The sequence below is a fragment of the Neofelis nebulosa genome, chromosome 17 (assembly GCF_028018385.1).
Source record: "Neofelis nebulosa isolate mNeoNeb1 chromosome 17, mNeoNeb1.pri, whole genome shotgun sequence".
Classification (NCBI taxonomy): Eukaryota; Metazoa; Chordata; class Mammalia; order Carnivora; family Felidae; genus Neofelis; species Neofelis nebulosa.
This window is the reverse complement of record NC_080798.1, coordinates 13056223-13074680: the sequence shown is the minus strand read 5'-3', so window position 1 is coordinate 13074680 and position 18458 is coordinate 13056223. Positions and strand designations below refer to the sequence as shown.

Sequence of the window (18458 nt, the reverse complement as noted above, 5' to 3'; positions counted from 1 at the left end):
GACCCCGGGAATCCTGAAAGAAAAGGGGGGGAAGGGAGATAGGGGCCTCTCCCCTCTAATGAGCCCTTTAGAAGGGCTCCGACCGGTTTGGGGAGCTGGGCAAGGGGAGGGGGTGCCCTGAGCTGAGTCAGAGACCCGCCCGCAGACCGGGAAAGTGTGCCCCCCCCCCCCCCATCTGTTATGGGGTGGAGGGCAGAGGTTAAAGGTCTCAGCCAGACCCTTTCCTTTCTGGGCAAAAACAGGAAAATAATCGGCACGTGAGAAAGGATTATTGGATGTCAGGAGCTGTGCTAAACACTTTATACACGTTAATTTCATCCTTACAGCAGCCTAATGAGAAAGGGATTACCATCTCCATTTTATAGCTGGGGAAACTGAGGCTGAGAGGGACAAATGTGCACAAAGTCTATACATGTTGTTAATCTTAAAGCTGGAGTTGTTCTCTGGAAAGTCTGTGTTCTTCACCATTAGGCATACCGTCACTCTGGCGCAGCCAGGAAGTGCCTGGAAGATCATTCCAAATGATAGTTACAATAATTGTCACCACTGATAGGAACCCCGCCATGTGGGGAGGGTGCCAAGCACCTCATACATGTGGATTCCTTGGGTCATCATGACACCCTATTATTAGTATTATTTCCATCTTACAGATTGAAACTGAGGCCCCGAGAAGTGGAGCACCTTATCCTGGGTCTTACAGGTAGAAGTGGTTCAAACTCCAGACCGTGTTCTAATCCAAGGAGGTGAGAAGCCCTGCCCCAGATACGAGTTTCTGATCTTGTGAGTTGGAAGATTTCCTCCTTCCAGGCACCCTGGATCTTCAGTGACCTTGCTCACCCCCTTGGCCTCTCTAGACCAGACACCTCAGCCCAGAAAACCAACTGGTTCCCCCAGAAAATGGACAGAAATGAGATTCAGAGCAACAACAAAACAAAACAAAACAAAAAGAAACTTTTTAAATTTTATTTAAGAAGCTCAAGGGCTGGTGAGGGAGGGGAAGAAGAGAGGCTTCGGTGATGGCGCCCCTCTCTGTACCCCGCCTCGTGCATTCTTAACGGATCTGAGCGCCTGACAAAGCCAGGTCAGGAAGGGGGAGTCTGGATCCCACAGCGCATATTAGCTGGAACCGCAATGTCTGAAAGGAAGAAACCAAGGTTAAAACAAAGGGCTCCAGCAGACCCCCTCATGCCCCCCTGGGGACCCAGAAATCCTAGGAGCCCCTCTTCTTTGGGAAACTAGGGTTCTGGCCCTGAGCCCCACCCTCCCTCAGACCCAGCAGTCCCGGCCCCCAAATGCTCACCTATCTGCTGAGGCTTGGGCAAGTCCAGGTTGTCCATGACCTTGACAAATTCCTCACAGCTGAGAGTGAGCCGAGGGTTCAAAGTCCTCTCCTCCTCCACAGTGGACACTGTGAGCCCTAGTGGCCAAGGGAGGGGGAAGAATGTCAACCTGGCAAGTGCCTGGGGCTTCCTAGGACTACACTTCCCAGGAGGCTTAGGGTGCATCTCGGGCCTGGGACTAATAGGCTTTTCCCAGAATGTTCCTGAGATCGCTGGCTCTCCTCAAAGGGCACTATGGGAAATGTAGTTTCCCACCTTCCCTAAGCTCTATAAGGAAGTCCCAGGAAAACTGCTAGTTGTAGTTTCTCCACCCACACTCGGCACACCTAAGCACTTCATCTTTTTTGGCCAGAGGAATTTCTAGGAATTGTGGTCTCCATGCCCCACAAGGACTACAGCAGTTTGGTACGCCCTCTCAAATGGAAAGTTATAGAAGTCCCATACCTCCCCCAGGAAGCCCTCACCATGGTAATCATGAGCAGGGTAGACCAGACAGTCTCCTGGAAGCGTGAAGATCTTTTCATGGACTGAGTGGTACAAGGTCTTAGCACAGCCTGGGGAGGGAAAGTTCAGAGGAGTGAATCAACAGGACAGGAGCCCTCTCATCCCTTCCTTCAAGAAAAGGGTGGGAGGATAAAGTCACATGGCTAAACTGCCCCCCTCATTTCCTGCCAGTACCCCTCTGCCTAGGCACAGAAAGAGAGGAAAGGGCATTCTAGACAGATGGAACAGCATAGGCGAAGAATTGAGGAATGGTGAGAAATTCACCATGGTGGTAAGTAAGGTTGGGACGAGATCCTGAAGCACCAGGGAGTTGTGCCCTCAGCCTGGGGATGCCAAGAAAAGCTTCAGGGCAGGGAGGCTGGACTAGAAGGTAAGAAACTGAAGACATGAGGCCAAAGAGAATGGTTCCAACAACAACCTCTGAGTCCTCAATTGGGCCGGGGGCAAACCTCTCTAGACCATCATTCCCGCCATTCATGTCAGCCCAATCCTTCAATTTCGTAACTGTGCCGGGAGTGGATAAATGGGAGATGAGGCACCTCGGAAAGAAACAGACAGACACAGACGGAGGCATAAGGAGAGGAAGAGGAAGCAAGAGGCAGCCTGGGGCTCTGGTTACACACTTCCAGCTCATGGTTGTCCCATCTTTCCTCTGTCTTTATCAGGGCAGCTAAATCCTCCCAATCTAGTGTCAGCCCCGTAGTCGCACGCACACGCTGAAGGGCAGGCACACCCAGAGGTTCTGAAACTAAACTCCCTTCCCACAGTGAAACTCCTGAATCTAACTGCCCCCCTAGCAGCTGAACTCCTGAATCAAACTCACACCCCTCCCCGCTGTGACACCTCCAGCAGCCAAACTCCTTATGGGGTTTAAAAATATGTCCCCAGGGGCGCCTGGCTGGCTCAGTCGGTAGAGCATGTGACTCTTGAGCTTGGGGTTGTGGGTTCAGGTCCCACGTTGGATGTAGAGATTACTTAAAAATAAATAAATAAATAAATAAATAAAAAAGGGCTCCCTTGGGCAGTGCACACACTACAATTGGAATGATACAGAAAAGGTTAGCGTGGCCCCTATGCTAGGGTGACATACAAATTCCGTGAAGCATAAATATTAAAATACTATTAAAATAAATAATAAATATATGTCCAGGGGCACCTGGGTGGCGCAGTCGGTTAAGTGTCCGACTTCAGCCAGGTCACGATCTCGCGGTCCGTGAGTTCGAGCCCCGCGTCAGGCTCTGGGCTGATGGCTCGGAGCCTGGAGCCTGTTTCCGATTCTGTGTCTCCCTCTCTCTCTGCCCCTCCCCCGTTCATGCTCTGTCTCTCTCTGTCCCAAAAATAAAAAAATAAAAAAATAAAAAAACGTTGAAAAAAAAAAATAAATATATGTCCACAAACTCACTGACACTTTTCTGTTCAAAATGTGATCCTTCCCCTCGCCTTGACTTAGTGGTCTCCACTAAGTGACTTGCAACGAATAAATAGGCTATTGCAGAAATGACAGAGGTTAACTTCTGAGACTAGGTCATTAAGAAAAAGTTAGGGCTTCGGACTGCTTGCCCGTTGCATCTCTCTGATCACGCCCTCTGGAGGAACCCCGCTGCCAGGTCATGAAGACAAAGCACCCCCATGGAGAGGTCACATGGTGAGAAACTGAGGCCTCCTGCCAACAGTGGGAGCCAGCTTGCCAGCCATGTGAGTGAGGCGCCTTTGGAAGCGGACCCTCCAGCCCCAGTCATGCCTTCAGATGACTGCAGCCCAGGCCCTAGCTTGACTGTGCCCTCCATGAAAGATGCTGAGCCGGAACCACCCAGCTAAGCTACTCCCAGAGTCCTGACTCTCAGAAGTTATGCGAGATAATGTTAATCATTGTTTTAAGTCATTACACTCTGGGGTCATTTGTTTCACAGCGATAGATAACTAATGCCCCCCCTTGAATCTAACTGTCCCTCAATACAGTAAACCACTGCATCTGCCCCCCAACGGCCATGACTCTAACTCTCCCCGACTCCAGCATCTAAACTTCTTGAATCTAATCCTGACCCCCTAAAACCCCCATTCATTCATTCTTACAACAGGTCCTTAAAACTCTGGTGTCATTCTAACACCCATTCATTCATTCTTACAACAGGTCCTTAAAACTCTGGCCCACGCATAACCATCCTACGATCTCAGGCTGGAGAAGGGGGTCTGTGACCTTGCTGGAAGTCCGTCCGCCCACACCCTCGGATGAGCAGGGCATCTCCAGTGAAGGCCATGCTGTGGTCATTCAGGACGAAGGTGACACAGCCTGGGGTGTGGCCGGGGCTGGCCCGGGTCTCCAAGGCCTGGTGGGGAAGGAGAGTACAGACAGTTATCAATAAGCCAAGGACTCTGGTCTGATGGCAAAACTGACCCCAGAAGCACCCATCCCACCTCAGGATCACATCTAGCTAGCATAGTTTTTTGCAAAAAGATCAGGTGTGCCTGGGTGGCTCAGTCAGTTAAGCGCCTGACTCTTGATTTCAGCTCAGGTCATGATCTTGCTGTTCATGGGATCGAGCCAGGCATCGTCTGCCTCTGCACTGACAGCATGGAGCCTGTTGGGTATTCTCTCTCTCCCTCTCTCTCTGCCCCTCCCCCATGCACATGCTCGCTCTCTCTCTCTCTCTCTCTCAAAATAAATAAATACACATTTAAAAAATTAAATAATAAAATTATGTTATTGAAATGAAATTAAAGATGCTATACACAAATATTTAATGACATGAAAATATGTTAAATATCCGGTAAGTGCTAAAAGCAGATTAAAAAAAAAAAAAAACTTGTACAGTGTCATCTTTTAAAAAAAATTTATTCATTCACTCAAAATATATTTTTTTCTTTAGGCTTTTCCTACATTAACAATTTTTAAACAGAAAACATGTCATTTTATAATTAAAAGTAAAACACAAAATTCAGGATAAACTAAAGATGTAAACATTAAAAGAACCATAAGAATTCTAGAGAGAGAAAAAAGAATTCTAGAGGAAAATATATAAGGATATTATGAGTATATAAGAATATATATAAAATCATATAAAGATATATATAATCTTTTTTTTAAAACATGACTTTTTTTTAACGTTTATTTATTATTGAGAAACAGAGAGAGACAGAGTATGAGCAGGGAGGGGCAGAGAGAGGGGGAGACACAGAATGAGAAGCAGGCTCCAGGCTCTGAGCTGTCAGCAGAGAGCCCGACGTGGGGCTGGAACTCACGAACCGCGAGATCATGACCTGACCTGAAGTCAGACGCTTAACCGACTGAGCCAGCCAGGCACCCCAGAGATATATATAATCTTATAAATACATAAGGAGATTATACACACACATACACACACACACACACACACACACACACACACACACACATATAAGGAAAAACAGTGACAAGGATGACCACGTAGTTTAACTTCATCATAGAAAAGAACAAAATAAGAGTTAAAAGACAAAAAACTCAGACAATATTAGCAGCATGTATAAGAAAGTATTATAAAGTGTGAATAGCCATCATATATAAACAGCTCCTAAGCATCAATAAAAACTCCCAAAAGAAAAATGCACAAAAGAAAAAAAAAAAAGAGGCAATTATGGAAGAGGAAACAAATAGTCAAAAACCATCTGAAACAATATTTGATCTCCCTTTTTTGGGAGAAAAGGAGGGAGATTTAAATGTTAAAAACCCTCACTTCTCACATACCAGATTGGCAACTGTTAGGGTATTGCTCAGGGTGTTTGAGGCAAGCCCTTTTGTTTCCCGGGACGCAGGTATGACTCCATGTAGCCATTTGAGAGGGCAAGTTTGTAGTGTTTACCAGCATCTCAAATGTGCACTCTTTCTGATCCCTCAAAGTTACTGCTGTTAAGTACTGTTAAGAACTTCCGACACATGTGCAAAAAACGCCCACTCAGGAAAATCCTCATTATCTAAATTCCCACACTCAGTTCAGGGAAGCAACTGTCAGAAAACAATTGTTACCCTAATGATCTAACAACCACTTAGAAGATTAGTTCCCCGCTCACATAGCACCCTTCCCACCAATTAGCATCCTGGTCCAGGTCAGTCTAATCAGCAGATTATAGAAGGGCACCATGTGCAGACCCTGTGTCCACACCCAGCACCCATTCTGCCCTTCCCCACTCACAGGTCTCCAGTTTGGCTCGGGGCATCCGTGTGCCCAGCCAAGCACTTCCTTAGCCTCCATGGTAGCTTGGGTGGCTTCTGACACGGTTCTCTGGCCACCAAGGTCTCCGTAAATGTCTGAGAACGTCTGAGAAAGCTTTTCCCTTCCTGATACAAGAGTTTGGCACCTCTCCTTCCCACTTCATCTGGTTCTGGACAAAGGTGTGATGGCTGCAGCTGCAGCAACCACCTTGCAACCATGAAAAAGAATCCCCAAAATGATAGCGCTGTTTAATCGGACCATGACTGACTTCTTCCAGACTCTATTACAGGAGAACATTGAACACCCGATTATTTAAGCCACTGTATGGTTTTTTAAGTCATGTATTGGTTTTTCAGCCAAACACCTTCCTAGCTCATATATTAATAGGATAGATGCGCAATGCCAAACAAATGCAAAGCAAAATCACAGACCTTGCAAAAGCTTGTGGGAAAAATCGCAGGCATCCTGCACCAAATTAGCACCTTTTGGTGGCAGCAAAGGGATGATCTTTCACTTTTTATTTGGTCTGTTTCTGTACTCTCTGAATTTTTTTTTTTTAATTTTTTTTTCAACGTTTTTTATTTATTTTTGGGACAGAGAGAGACAGAGCATGAACGGGGGAGGGGCAGAGAGAGAGGGAGACACAGAATCGGAAACAGGCTCCAGGCTCCGAGCCATCAGCCCAGAGCCTGACGCGGGGCTCGAACTCACGGACCGCGAGATCGTGACCTGGCCGAAGTCGGACGCTTAACCGACTGCGCCACCCAGGCGCCCCTGTACTCTCTGAATTTTTCTTTTTCAGGAGCCTTTATTTCATTTTATTTTTATTTAAATCCAAGTTAGTTAACATATAATGTGACAGTGGTTTCAGGAATAGAATTTACTGATTTATCACTTACATAGAACACCCAGTGCTCATCCCAACAAGTGTTCTCCTTAATGCCCCTTGCCCATTTAGCCCACCCCCCACCCAACACCCCGCCAGCAGCCCTCAGTTTGTTCTCTGTGTTTAAGGGTCTCTTATCACCTGTCTCCCTCTCTGTTTTTATCTAATTTTTCCTTCCTTTCCCTTATGTTCATCTGTTTTGTGTCTTAAAGTCCTCAAATGAGTGAAGTCATATGATTTCTGTTTTTCTCTGACTAATTTTACTTAGCATAATACCCTCCAGTTCTATCCAGTGTTGCAAATGGCAAGATTTCCTTCTTTTTGATTGCTGAGTAATACTCCATTGTATATATAGACCACATCTTCTTTATCCACTCATCCATCGATGGACATTTGGGCTCTTCCCATACTTTGGCTATTGTCGATAGTGCTGCCATAAACATGGGGGTGCATGTGCCCCTTCAAAACAGCATCCCTGTACCCCGCGAATAAATGCCTAGTCGTGCAATTGCTGGGTCGTAGGGTAGTTCCGTTTTTAGTTTTTTGAGGAACCTCCATACTGTTTTCCAGAGTGGCTGCACCAGCTTGCATTCCCACCAGCAGTGCAAAAGTGTTCCCCTTTCTCCACATCCTCGCCAACATCTGTTGTTGCCTGAGTTGTTAATGTTCGCCATTCTGACAGGTGTAAGGAGGTTATCTCATTGTGGTTTTGATTTGTATTTCCCTGCTGATGAGTGACGTGGAGCATCTTCTCATGTGGCGGTTGGCCGGCCGGATGTCTTCTTTGGAGAAGTGTCTATTCATCTCTTTTGCCCATTTCTTCACCGATTATGTGTTTTTTGGGTATTGAGTTTGATTAAGTTCTTTATAGATTTTTGGATACTAACCCTGCATCTCTGAATTTTTTTTAAAACAAAAGACATGGGTGTCTTTTAAACTAAATATTGTGATGGATGGTCAGGAGTAGTGTTCAAAATAGTTAATCACAGTTGTAGCAATGGGTATTGACCAATCAGAAGGACATCAGCCATGAACAACCAGTACAGTTAGAAAGTATCTATGTGGTCTGTATGGTACGGTAAAAGTATATATATGGTATATGTAATTGTGTATGTGTATAAATTGGACAAAATTTTAGTATCAATTGAGCAAAATCCTGCTTGCCACGTAGATCAAGATTCCTTAGGCCCTTGGTGATGGAATCTGTGTGGCAAGTGGCTTGGCTAGTGAGCAGGATCCCTGGCCGTTCCCTTCTCTGGAATATCTAGAATCCGTCCTCCACCATGTATCTCCCACCGTCCCACCCATCTTGGGCCTCATCCTCTCCTGCTTGGAACAACCACCAGCATCCTCCCTGGCCCGCCAGCCTCCATCCGTCTCCTGCATGACCCTGAAGGGGGTTTCTATTGCCCAGATTCAAACCTGCTCCTCTCTGCTCAAGACTCTTCCTTGGCGCCCACTGTCCCCAGGGCAGAGTTCTGGGTCCTCGGCCTAACTTTTGAAATGCCCCTGTTCTGGTGCCTGTCCACCTTCACAGCCCACTGTCCTATAACATCCTCCATTTCTCAACACGCCCAGCTACTCGGAAACCCAGGGTCATTTCCAGAAAGCACCAGGTTTTTCCACACCTCTTGCCCATGCAATTCTCTCTGCTAGGTGCACCCTTCCCTCTTCACCCATGAGTCAGATCGACTCATTTCCAAGAGCCCTGACATTGACTGACCCCTTCTCCTGTGCCAGGCTCTCTTCTAAGTGTTCAACTCGACTGAACTCATTCAGTCCACACACACCCTTATGAGGTAGGTACCGTTCCTGTGCCCATTCTGCAGATGAGGAAACTGAGGCACAGGATGAGAATAAGAACGTGCCAACTATAACCATATACTAGAATATGAACGAATCTCACGGATAAGACAGAAGCAAATAAAATGCACTAGACACAGAAGAGCAGAAAGGTGTGGAATGGAATAGGATGGATGGGGCAAGGAGGGGGATAGGATAAAGTGAGAAATCTCAGGGTGCCCATTACACAGTACAGGGAAGTGGTATTTCATGAAGTGGAGGTTTCATTGACGAATCCAGAAGGAAAACATCCCATCTCATGGCGAAGGTGCGTGGACCAGTGGTCAAGAACAGTTTCCTGAGCCAGGTGACATGGGTTCTAAATTTGGCTCAGCTATTACTAGCTGTGTGTCCTTGCACAAGTCACTTCACCTCTCTGGGCTTCTCTACTCATTTGTAAAATGGGGATAATAATTGTCCCCACCCCATAGGGCTATTACAAGGATCAAATTATTTTGTATCTGTAAAGCACTTAGAAAAATGCCCAGCACACAATATTCACTGTATAATAAAAGTAACATAATCATGATGATGTTTTAAAATTTGTAAAAACACTGATCTACTGGAACCACAAGGCCTCCTGGGTTCAAATCCCCGCTTGGCCACTTTCTCAGTGTAATTTTGGGGCAAGTCACTTCCCCTCTTTAAAAGGGGGAAAATATTTCCTTCTCTGTAAAATGGGGAGAATATTTCTGATCTCACTATGTGGGTATGAAGGTTGAGATCTGTTTGTCAGAGAAGAAACAGCAAAGGCCCAAGGGCCAGATTCAGCCATACAAGTGTTTTGTTTGGACTGCTCGGGAGTTATGAGAAGTCTGCATTTGTAGTCTATCCTTAAGGAGTAGAAGATTTCGGGGGTGTCTGCTGGCCCAGTTAGTTGAGCATCCCACTCTTGATTTCGGCTCAGGTCATGATCTCAAGGTCATGAGATGGAGCCCTGCATTGGGCTCTGTCGAGCTCCACGCTGACAGCACAGAACCTGCTTAACATTCTCTCTTGGGGCGCCTGGGTGGCTCAGCAGGTTAAGCATCAACTTTGGCTCAAGTCATGATCTCATGGGTGGTGAATTCAAGCCCCATGTCTGTGCTGACAGCTCGGAGCCCGGGGGCTGCTTCGGATTCTGTGTCTCCCTCTCTCTCTGCCCCTCCCCAGCTCACACACACTTGCGCCCTCTCTCTCTCTCAAAAAAAAAAAAAAAAAGTGGAAGATTTCTGAAGAACGTATATTTGCAGCTTCTATTAAAAAAAGAGAGAGAAGGCTTGGCAGTAGACAGACTACATTCCTAAACATGCATAATCAACTCGAATTGTGCAGTGGGTGTCCCGCCTCATACACAGAACACACACCCTAACATTTGCCACAGGCCCCACCACTCCCTGCTGCCTGCAGCAATGTTTGATTATGAAAATCCTTCCAGACAAAAGCTGAGGAAATGCACTTACAGACCTCAGCACAGTGTGTGGCAAGAAGCAAACCCACAATGCTTGTTAACTATTGTTAAATTCTCATTATTACCACTAACCGATATCAAAATATATACCATCTATTCCAGTTGCCAGCAAAGAAGAAGAAGTTGAATGACACCACGAGCAAACAACCGGACGCACCCAGCATGTGGAACGTTCTACAAGACAACAGGCCGGAAACTTCAGAAGTCAATGTCATGGTGCAGAAAGGGTATGAAACTATTGTAGAATTATTTGTTGTGGCTTTAAAAAAAAACGTTTATTTATTTAGAGAGAGAGTGAGAGGAGAAGGGGCAGAGAGAGGGAGAAAGACCAAGCAGGCCCTACGCTCATCACAGAGCCCAACATGGGACTTAATCCCACAACCATGAGGTCATGACCTGGGCAGAACTCAAGAGTCGGCGCTTAACCAACTGAGCCACCCAGGTGGCCGTAAAGTGTTCTAGATTTACGTGAACCTCGTTGGGTCCTGGTTCCTAAAAATAGCCTTAAAAATGATTCCTGGGCACCTGGAGAAATTTGAACATGGCCTGGATTTAAGAATGATTTCAGAATTATTGTATATTTTCTGTGACAAAGATTTTGTAAAAGAATTGTTCTCAAAGTGTGGTCAAGGGAACCTTGAGGGTCTGCGAGGTGAAAACTATTTTCACGATAGTAGGAAGACTTCTTCCACCCTTCTTACTGTCATTCTCCCATCAGAGTTCGGTGGTGTTTTCTAGAAGCTCCGTGGCTGGTGATGACGTCACTGCTCTGACGGCTGATGGGAGTACTTGGATATTCTTGTGTTAAAAAAAAAAGTCTCAGTTTTAACTTCTAATGCAGTAAATTTTGTTGGATCTCTGAATAGGTATGTTTTATTTATTTTTTATTCAGGGGCGCCATTCAGACCCTCTGCCTCCCTCTCTCAAAAAAAAAAAAAAAAATTAAAAAAAAAAAGTTGTGGGGGTAAGCACCTAATATCTTGACCTCACGCAGGTCACCTGTTCTTGAAACTGGATAATCTCAGCGGCAGAATATTCTGCAGGGATTCCATAGGCCTGCCTAACCGCACATTCTTTCACATTTCTTCTTCCCATCCACGGTGCTGCAAATACGTGACACGTTTCAGCAGGTGCTCCTTCCCGGCCTTCCCGCTGCAGGGGTAGCTTCTCAAACTCGGTCCCATCCCCTGAACCAACAAGAAAGAGACCCGCCCCGCAAGCTCACTCGCCTCGCAGTTCCCACGGCCCACACTGCCCCCTGGTGGCAGGCGAACTCTTGCCTCCTATTCCATTTGGTCCCCAGGTTCACGCCACGACTCCTTTATTCAAAAGCACTTCATCTTGGGGGCTCCTGCGTGGCTCAGTGGGTTAGGCATCTGACTCCTGATTTTGGTTCAGGCCATGATCTCATGGTTTGTGAGTTCGAGTCCCGCATCTGTGAGCGCAGAGCCTGCTTGGGATTCTCTCTCAAAATAAATAAGTAAACTTAAACAAAGCAAAACAAAACACTTAATCTTGATATAACCAACCACTATTTCTGTGCACTCTGAACTCAAAAACCCAAAATGTCTTTTCCCACTGCAGCTAAATACTCTGAACCTCCATCAGCCTTCCTTTCCTTTGTGAAAGAAAACGACATTAGTTGTGATGTTCAGAGGACAGTGTACAGATATCTACAACTTGACGATGAGTCAAAAATTAAGACAGGTGATGGATGGACCCGACGTACACGGTCAATTTTTCTTTCAACTTTTCTGTATGCTTGCCATTTTTCATAAAATGTTGGGAGGGTTCCCCAATTCAAATAGTTCCAAATAGAAGGAAGCACTGAAATCCTCATTTGGACTACAAGAGGACCACCTGGGAGCTTTTATTTTATTTTTCTTAATATTTTATTTTTAAGTCATCTCTACACCCAACGTGGGGCTTGGACTTAACCTCGAGATCAAGAGTCACAAGCTCTGCTGACTGAGCCAGCCAGGCACCCCACCTGTGAGCTTTTAAAATATACTGGTTCCCTGTGTTCACCCCTAACAATTAAATCAGAATCTCTAAAGTGGGATCTGGGGGATCAGTATCTGGCAATGCTCTAAATTAACATACTAAACAAAACAAGACTAACTTTCTGAATCTGCCACTCCTCGTGGGAGCTGAAATGTTCACATCTCATTGCTCATTAAAACAGAAATTTATTTCTGCAGTGAAACCATCCAAATCTGGCCCACTGTGAATGCAAAATATACAACCAGCTCAAAAAAAACTGGCAATTTCTACTCAAGTTAAGCGTATGTCAGTCCTATGACCCAGAAAGTCCATTCCTTGGAATTGAGAATAGTGTCCACCAAGAGATCTGTATAAGGACCCCTCACAGTCGCATTAGTTCATAATAGCCAAAAACTGGAATCAAGCAGCAAAAGGAAAATGGATAGACTGCCATAAATTCATATAGTGAAATGCTCTACATCAAGGGTTGGCAAACTATGGCTGCTGCACCAAATTTGGCCTGTCACCTGTTTTTGTATGGCCTGAGGGCTAAGAGTGGTTTTTACACTTTTTTCATGGTTGGAAAAATAAAAATGGGAGTGGTATTTCATAATACATGAGAATGCCGAAATGAAAATTTTGGAGGCCATAAATAAAGTTTTATTGGAGCACAGCCATGCTTATTCATTTATGCATTGTCTACGACTGCTTTCACACCAACACAACTGAGTGGTTACAACAGAGACCATATGGCCTGCAGAACCGAAAACAGTTACTGTCTGGTCCTTTACAGAAGAAGTTTGCCAATCTCTGCTATATAGCAACAGAAGGAAAGGACTACAACTATATACAACATTGTGTGCAGTAAAAGAAGCCAGGCACAAAAGAACACACATTGTATGACTCCTGTTGACAAGGTCCAGAACACGTAGAACTAATCTGTGATTAAATAAGTCAGAAGAGGGGCGCCTGCTGGCTCAGTCAGTAAAGCATGTGATTCTTGATTTCAGGGTAGTGAGTTCAAGTCCCACGTTAGGCATCCAGCCAAGAAAGGAAGGAAGGAAGGAAGGAAGGAAGGAAGGAAGGAAGGAAGGAAGGAAGGAAGGAAGGAAGGAAGGAGGGAGGGAGGGAGGATGGAAGGAAGGAAGGAAGGAAGGAAGGAAGGAAGGAAGGAAGGAAGGAAGAAAGGAGCTAATATTGTAAATCTTAAAAGTCCTTCTCTGGGAATGCAAGCTGGTGCAGCCACTCTGGAAAACAGTATGGAGGTTCCTCAAAAAACTAAAAATAGAACTACCCTATGACCCAGCAATTGCACGACTAGGCATTTATCCAAAGGATACAGGTGTGCTATTTCGAAGGGACACACGCACCCCCATGTTTATAGCAGCACTATCGACAATAGCCAAAGTATGGGAAGAGCCCAAATGTCCATCGATGGATGAACAGATAAAGAAGATGTGGTATATATACGTACAATGGAGTATTACTCGGCAATCAAAAAGAATGAAATCTTGCCATTTGCAACTACGTGAATGGAACTGGAAGGTATTATGCTAAGTGAAATTAGTCAGTCAGAGAAAAACACAAATCATATGACTTCACTCATATGAGGACTTTAAGAGACAAAACAGATGAACACAGGGAAGGGAAACAAAAATAATATAAAAACAGGGAGGGGGACCAAACAGAAAAGACTCCTAAATATGGAGAACAAATTGAGGGTTACGGGAGGGGTTGTGGGAAGGGGGATGGGCTAAATAGGTAAGAGGCACTAAGGAATCTACTCCCGAAATCATTGTTTCACTATATGCTAATTAATTTGGATGTAAATTTTAAAAAATAAAAAATAAAATTAAAAAAATTCATCAAAAAAAAAAGTCCTTCTCATAAGGGAAAAAAAATTAGAAATAAAAAAATAAGTAAGAAGAATGGTGTTTTGATGGGGGTGTCAATGGCCAGGGAGAAAGACAAGGAAAACTTCTGGGGTGATAGGTATGTTCTGTATATGGATCTTAGCAATGGATGCTCAAGTGTAAACATATGTAAGAATTTACAGGGTGCTCGGGTGGCTCAGTCGGTTTAGCATCAGACTTTGGCTCAGGTCTTGATTTCATGGTTCATGAGTTCGAGCCCTGCATTGGTCTCTCTGCTGTCAGCACAGAACCTGCTTCATATCTTCTGTCTCCCTCTCTCTCTGCCCGCCCCTCCCCCCCACTCGCATGTGCACTCTCTCTCTCTCAAAATAAATAAACATTAAATTTTTTTAAATTACCAAGTTGCACATGTACAATATGTGCAATTTCTACCATACAACATGCACGCTACAATTCTTTTAAAATGGGGGGAAGAAGGGGCGCCTGGGTGGTTCAGTTGGTTGAGCGACCGACTTCGGCTCAGGTCATGATCTCATACTCCATGAGTTCGGGCCCCGCGTCGGGCTCTGTGCTGACAGCTCGGAGCCCGGAGCCTGCTTCGGATTCTGTGTCTCCCTCTCTCTCTGCCCCTCCCCCTCTCATGCTCTGTCTCTCTCTGTCTCAGAAATAAATAAATATTAAAAAAAAATTTTAATAAATAAATAAATAAATAAAATGGGGGGGGGGAAGAAAATGAGGGAGGAAAAAAATGTGGCCATCGCTAAAGGTATCTAAAGAACACAAATGAAAACCACACAGAACACTGAATAATCATAAAGACAGGTACTGGCAAGGGTTGGCAAGGACGCCCAGAAACTGGCACTTTCATTCGCTGCTGGTGGGAACATAAAATGGTGCAGCCACTTTGGATATCGGTCAGTCGGGTCCTCAAAGTATTAAATATATAGAGTGATTATTGATTTAGCAATTCCATCCTAGATATATATATATATATATATATATATATATATATATATATATATGCAAAAAGAAATGAAAATGGAGGGACACACAAAAACTCATACATGAGTATTTTAGCAGCATCATTTATCATAGCCAAAAAGTGGAAAGAGCTAAAATGTCTATTGGCTGATGGATGAATGAATGAGGTATATTCACACAATGGAAGAGTACTCAGCCATAAAAAAGAATGAAATGCTGATAGATGCTACAATACAGGTGAACCTTGAAAATGTAGGGTCAGCAACAGAAGCGCGTCAAAAAAGGCCATATAATACATGATTCCGTCTCTATGAAATACCCAGAATACGCAAGCCTGTAGAAACACAAAGGAGATTAGTGGTTGCCTAAGGCTGTAGGGGCAAGAGGGGAGGGGGCTGGGGTGACAATCAGGGGGAGTGGGATTTCTTTTGGAAGTGACAAAAATATTCTAAAATTAATTGTGGTGACGGATGGACTCAACTCTGAATATACTAAGAAGTGTAAAGTTCCAATGGATGAATTGGACGGTTTGTGAATTATACCAATTAAGTTGTTTAAAAAAACAGACACAGGGGCGCCTGGGTGGCTCGGTCGGTTACGCATCCGACTTCAGCTCAGGTCATGATCTCGCGGTCCGTGAGTTTGAGCCCCGCGTCGGGCTCTGTGTTGACAATTCAGAGCCTGGAGACTGTTTCAGATTCTGTGTCTCCCTCTCTCTCTGCCCCTCCCCTGTTCATGCTCTGTCTCTCTCTGTCTCAAAAATAAATAAACGTTAAAAAAAAAAATTTAAAAAAAACAAAAACAAAAACAGACACAGAAGGGGCACCTGGGTGGCTAGTTCAGTTAAGCATCCAACTCTTGACTTGGGCTCGGGTCATGATCTCCCCATTCCTGGGTCCGAGCCCTACATCAGGCTCTGCGTGGACAGTGTGGATCCTGCTTGGGATTCTGTCTCTCTCCCTCTCTCTCTCTCTCTCTCTGCCCCTCCCCGCTCTTAAAATAAATAAATAAATAAACTTAAAAAAAAAAAAAAAGACACTGAAGCTAAATTCGCCACAGCTAAACCCTTCAACATGCATGCATGCATGCATTCATTCATTCAGTCAGTCTAACAAAGGGCTCATCTTGACACAAAATCCCAACAGTTTTTCACTCTTCTAAGCCTTCTCAACTCAAGAAGTGCTTGCTAATACCTGACAATTACGAGCAGTGTATGTAAAAGTACAGTGCATTTTTTTTTACCCGCTTCCAGAAGAGGACTTGAAATGAAGAGGCCACATCCATGTAGCTAAGCCCTCTGATCCCACACACAGCCCTCATTTCCTCTAAATGCTCTGACTCATATAAACTATCCCCATTTAGCAAAACCCTCTAACCTGGAGGCCAAGACTTCATCCTATCCCTTGACCATTCTGTCCCCAAAGTCAGCCAGACTCTCCGTATCTTTAGCCAGTCTGATCAGAAAAACAAAAGCTTTGTTAGGTGTTTCTCCTCCCCCAGCCACCTCTATTGCTCTGGGTTGAAATTCTGGCTGGAAATCTGCTGACTAGGCCTGTGACAGCGAAAAAGAGGTAGGAACCTTCAGACCCTTCCTGTGTGAAGCAACAGCCATGCCAAGGGTGAGACAAGCTGGCACGTGGCGGGGGGGAGGGGGGAGGTGGGGGGGGGGGGGAGACATTTAAGGAGGTGGTGGCTTGAAGGTGCCCACCCTGCCCTTGCCTGGCCCTGAGGGCGGACACCTCCTTAAATGTTGTGCCCTAGGCACCTCGATGGCCTCACCCTGATCCTGGCTCTGGGCAACAGGAGGCTCCTTCCTCCAACAGCGGCTCTAGAAGACAGCGCTGGGTCTCTCCCTCAGCCCCGGCTTCAGAATTTTAGCCCTCAATCAACTTTTATGGAGATGCCAGGCCAAAAGAGCTGCTCCAAGGTGGTAGGAAACTCCACAAATGTTGTTGACTCAAGGGGCCTGGCCAAAGACACACCTGCCCAGCCTCTTGCCCCAGTGCCCCACCTGCGTTTATGGCGCCCTCCTCCCAGAGACAAACTCAGGGATCAGAAATCCAGGCCAGAGGCCCCTCCTACCCCAGGATTCAGGAGCCCAAGCCCCCAGCCCCCTCTTCCCTTAGGTCCAAGAAGTCCAGGCCACCACCCTCTCGGGACCCAGGATCCAACTCACGAAGCGCCCGAAGTGGATGGAGTCCCCATCCTCAATGTGCAAGTCAGCCTGGGCCCCGCTAAGGCGGGAGATGACAGACTGGCAGCCGGGGAGTAGGGACCGGAGCAGCCCTGAGCCCGTAATGTGATCCGCGTGGCAGTGGGTATTCACTGGGGGAGAAAGGAGGGCCAGGTCCAGGAGGGCACAGAGGAGGACGCAGGCTTCCCAGCCCCCAACGCCCTCCTCCCTCAGACCCAGGAGTTCGGTCTCCAGACTAACCAGCATACAGCAGCCGCAGCCCCAGTTCCTTGACCAGCTGGGCATCCCGAGGCGCTGTCTCCAGAACCGGGTCGATCAGAATGGCCTCACGGGACTCTCTGTCACCCAACAGGTACGTGTAGGTGCAGCTCTTGGGCTCAAACATCTGGGAAGGGGGCGTGGGACAGGTGAGAGCGCGGAACCAGACTTCCACTCACTGGGGACCCAGGACTCCGAGCCTCGATTCGATTCTCTTCCTAAGATCCAGAAGCAGAAACCCTTCTTTCCCCTCGGCGTCGGGAGTCTGGGGCCCCTGCACCTTACTCCATCTAAACCAATGAGTCCCAACTTTCCAATACCACCCCCCCCACACACACACACACACACACACTCCCCCGCCAAATCAGGGTCTCCAGCAGCCTCTTCCGTCTAGGACTCAGGAGTCCGGCCCCAAGCCCCGGGGATCCCAGATCTCCTCCCTTTCAAGGAACCCGGAGTCCCGCCCCTGCCGCCGCCCAGCGCCCAGTAGTCCCGTTGCGGGTCCAGCGTCCTCGCACCTGCCGTAGGAGGATGGGGACACCAGACCCGCTGCGCTGGCTGAGCTGCCGCCCGGCGAACCTCAGTGTAGCCCCCGCCATCGCGCTCGCGGCCGGGTGGGACCGAGCTGAGGCGCAGCGCCGGCGGAAGCCGGGTGCCCACTGGCTGACCTGGGCGGGGAGGGGCGGGGCGCGGCGCGGGCGGGGCGGGGCGGGGGGCGGGGCCGTCTTAAAGGGGCCGCGCCCGCGGCCGCTGGGGTAGGGGTGGGGGTCCAGTCTGGCGAAGAGACTTCAGAGACAGAGAAGACGGTGAGACAGAATCGGCGAACGGGGATACAGTCAAAAGGCGAGGGAGAGACGTTGGGAGAAGCACGGACAGAGAGAGAAATGAAAACCCAACAGGAGGCCCCAATGCACTGATAGCGGGACTCCTTGTGTATTTCCGGTGGTTTTTCTCAGGAG

The 18458-nt window shown here is 46.7% G+C and overlaps 1 protein-coding gene and 1 non-coding gene across 3 annotated transcripts; one reads left to right on the top strand and one right to left on the bottom strand.

Annotated features, from left to right (window-relative positions):
- Positions 1-947: 947 nt before the first annotated feature.
- Positions 948-18178, bottom strand: ETHE1 (ETHE1 persulfide dioxygenase). 2 transcript variants are annotated; one of them, XM_058706762.1, is made up of 7 exons: positions 18018-18178; positions 17482-17626; positions 17224-17372; positions 4042-4171; positions 1805-1894; positions 1301-1417; positions 948-1135 (listed from the first exon to the last, which is right to left on the bottom strand). In XM_058706762.1, exons 1-7 carry the CDS (start codon positions 18096-18098, stop codon positions 1083-1085), a joined length of 765 nt encoding a protein of 254 aa, XP_058562745.1. In that variant the 5' UTR covers positions 18099-18178; the 3' UTR covers positions 948-1082. The 2 variants fall into 2 exon arrangements, with proteins under 2 accessions (XP_058562745.1, XP_058562746.1); XM_058706763.1 differs by lacking the exon at positions 17224-17372 and having other exon boundaries at positions 18018-18157.
- LOC131500561 (U6 spliceosomal RNA) lies at positions 2856-2961 on the top strand. The gene has a single exon (XR_009256365.1). It is a non-coding gene; the product is annotated as a U6 spliceosomal RNA (small nuclear RNA).
- Positions 18179-18458: the final 280 nt, after the last annotated feature.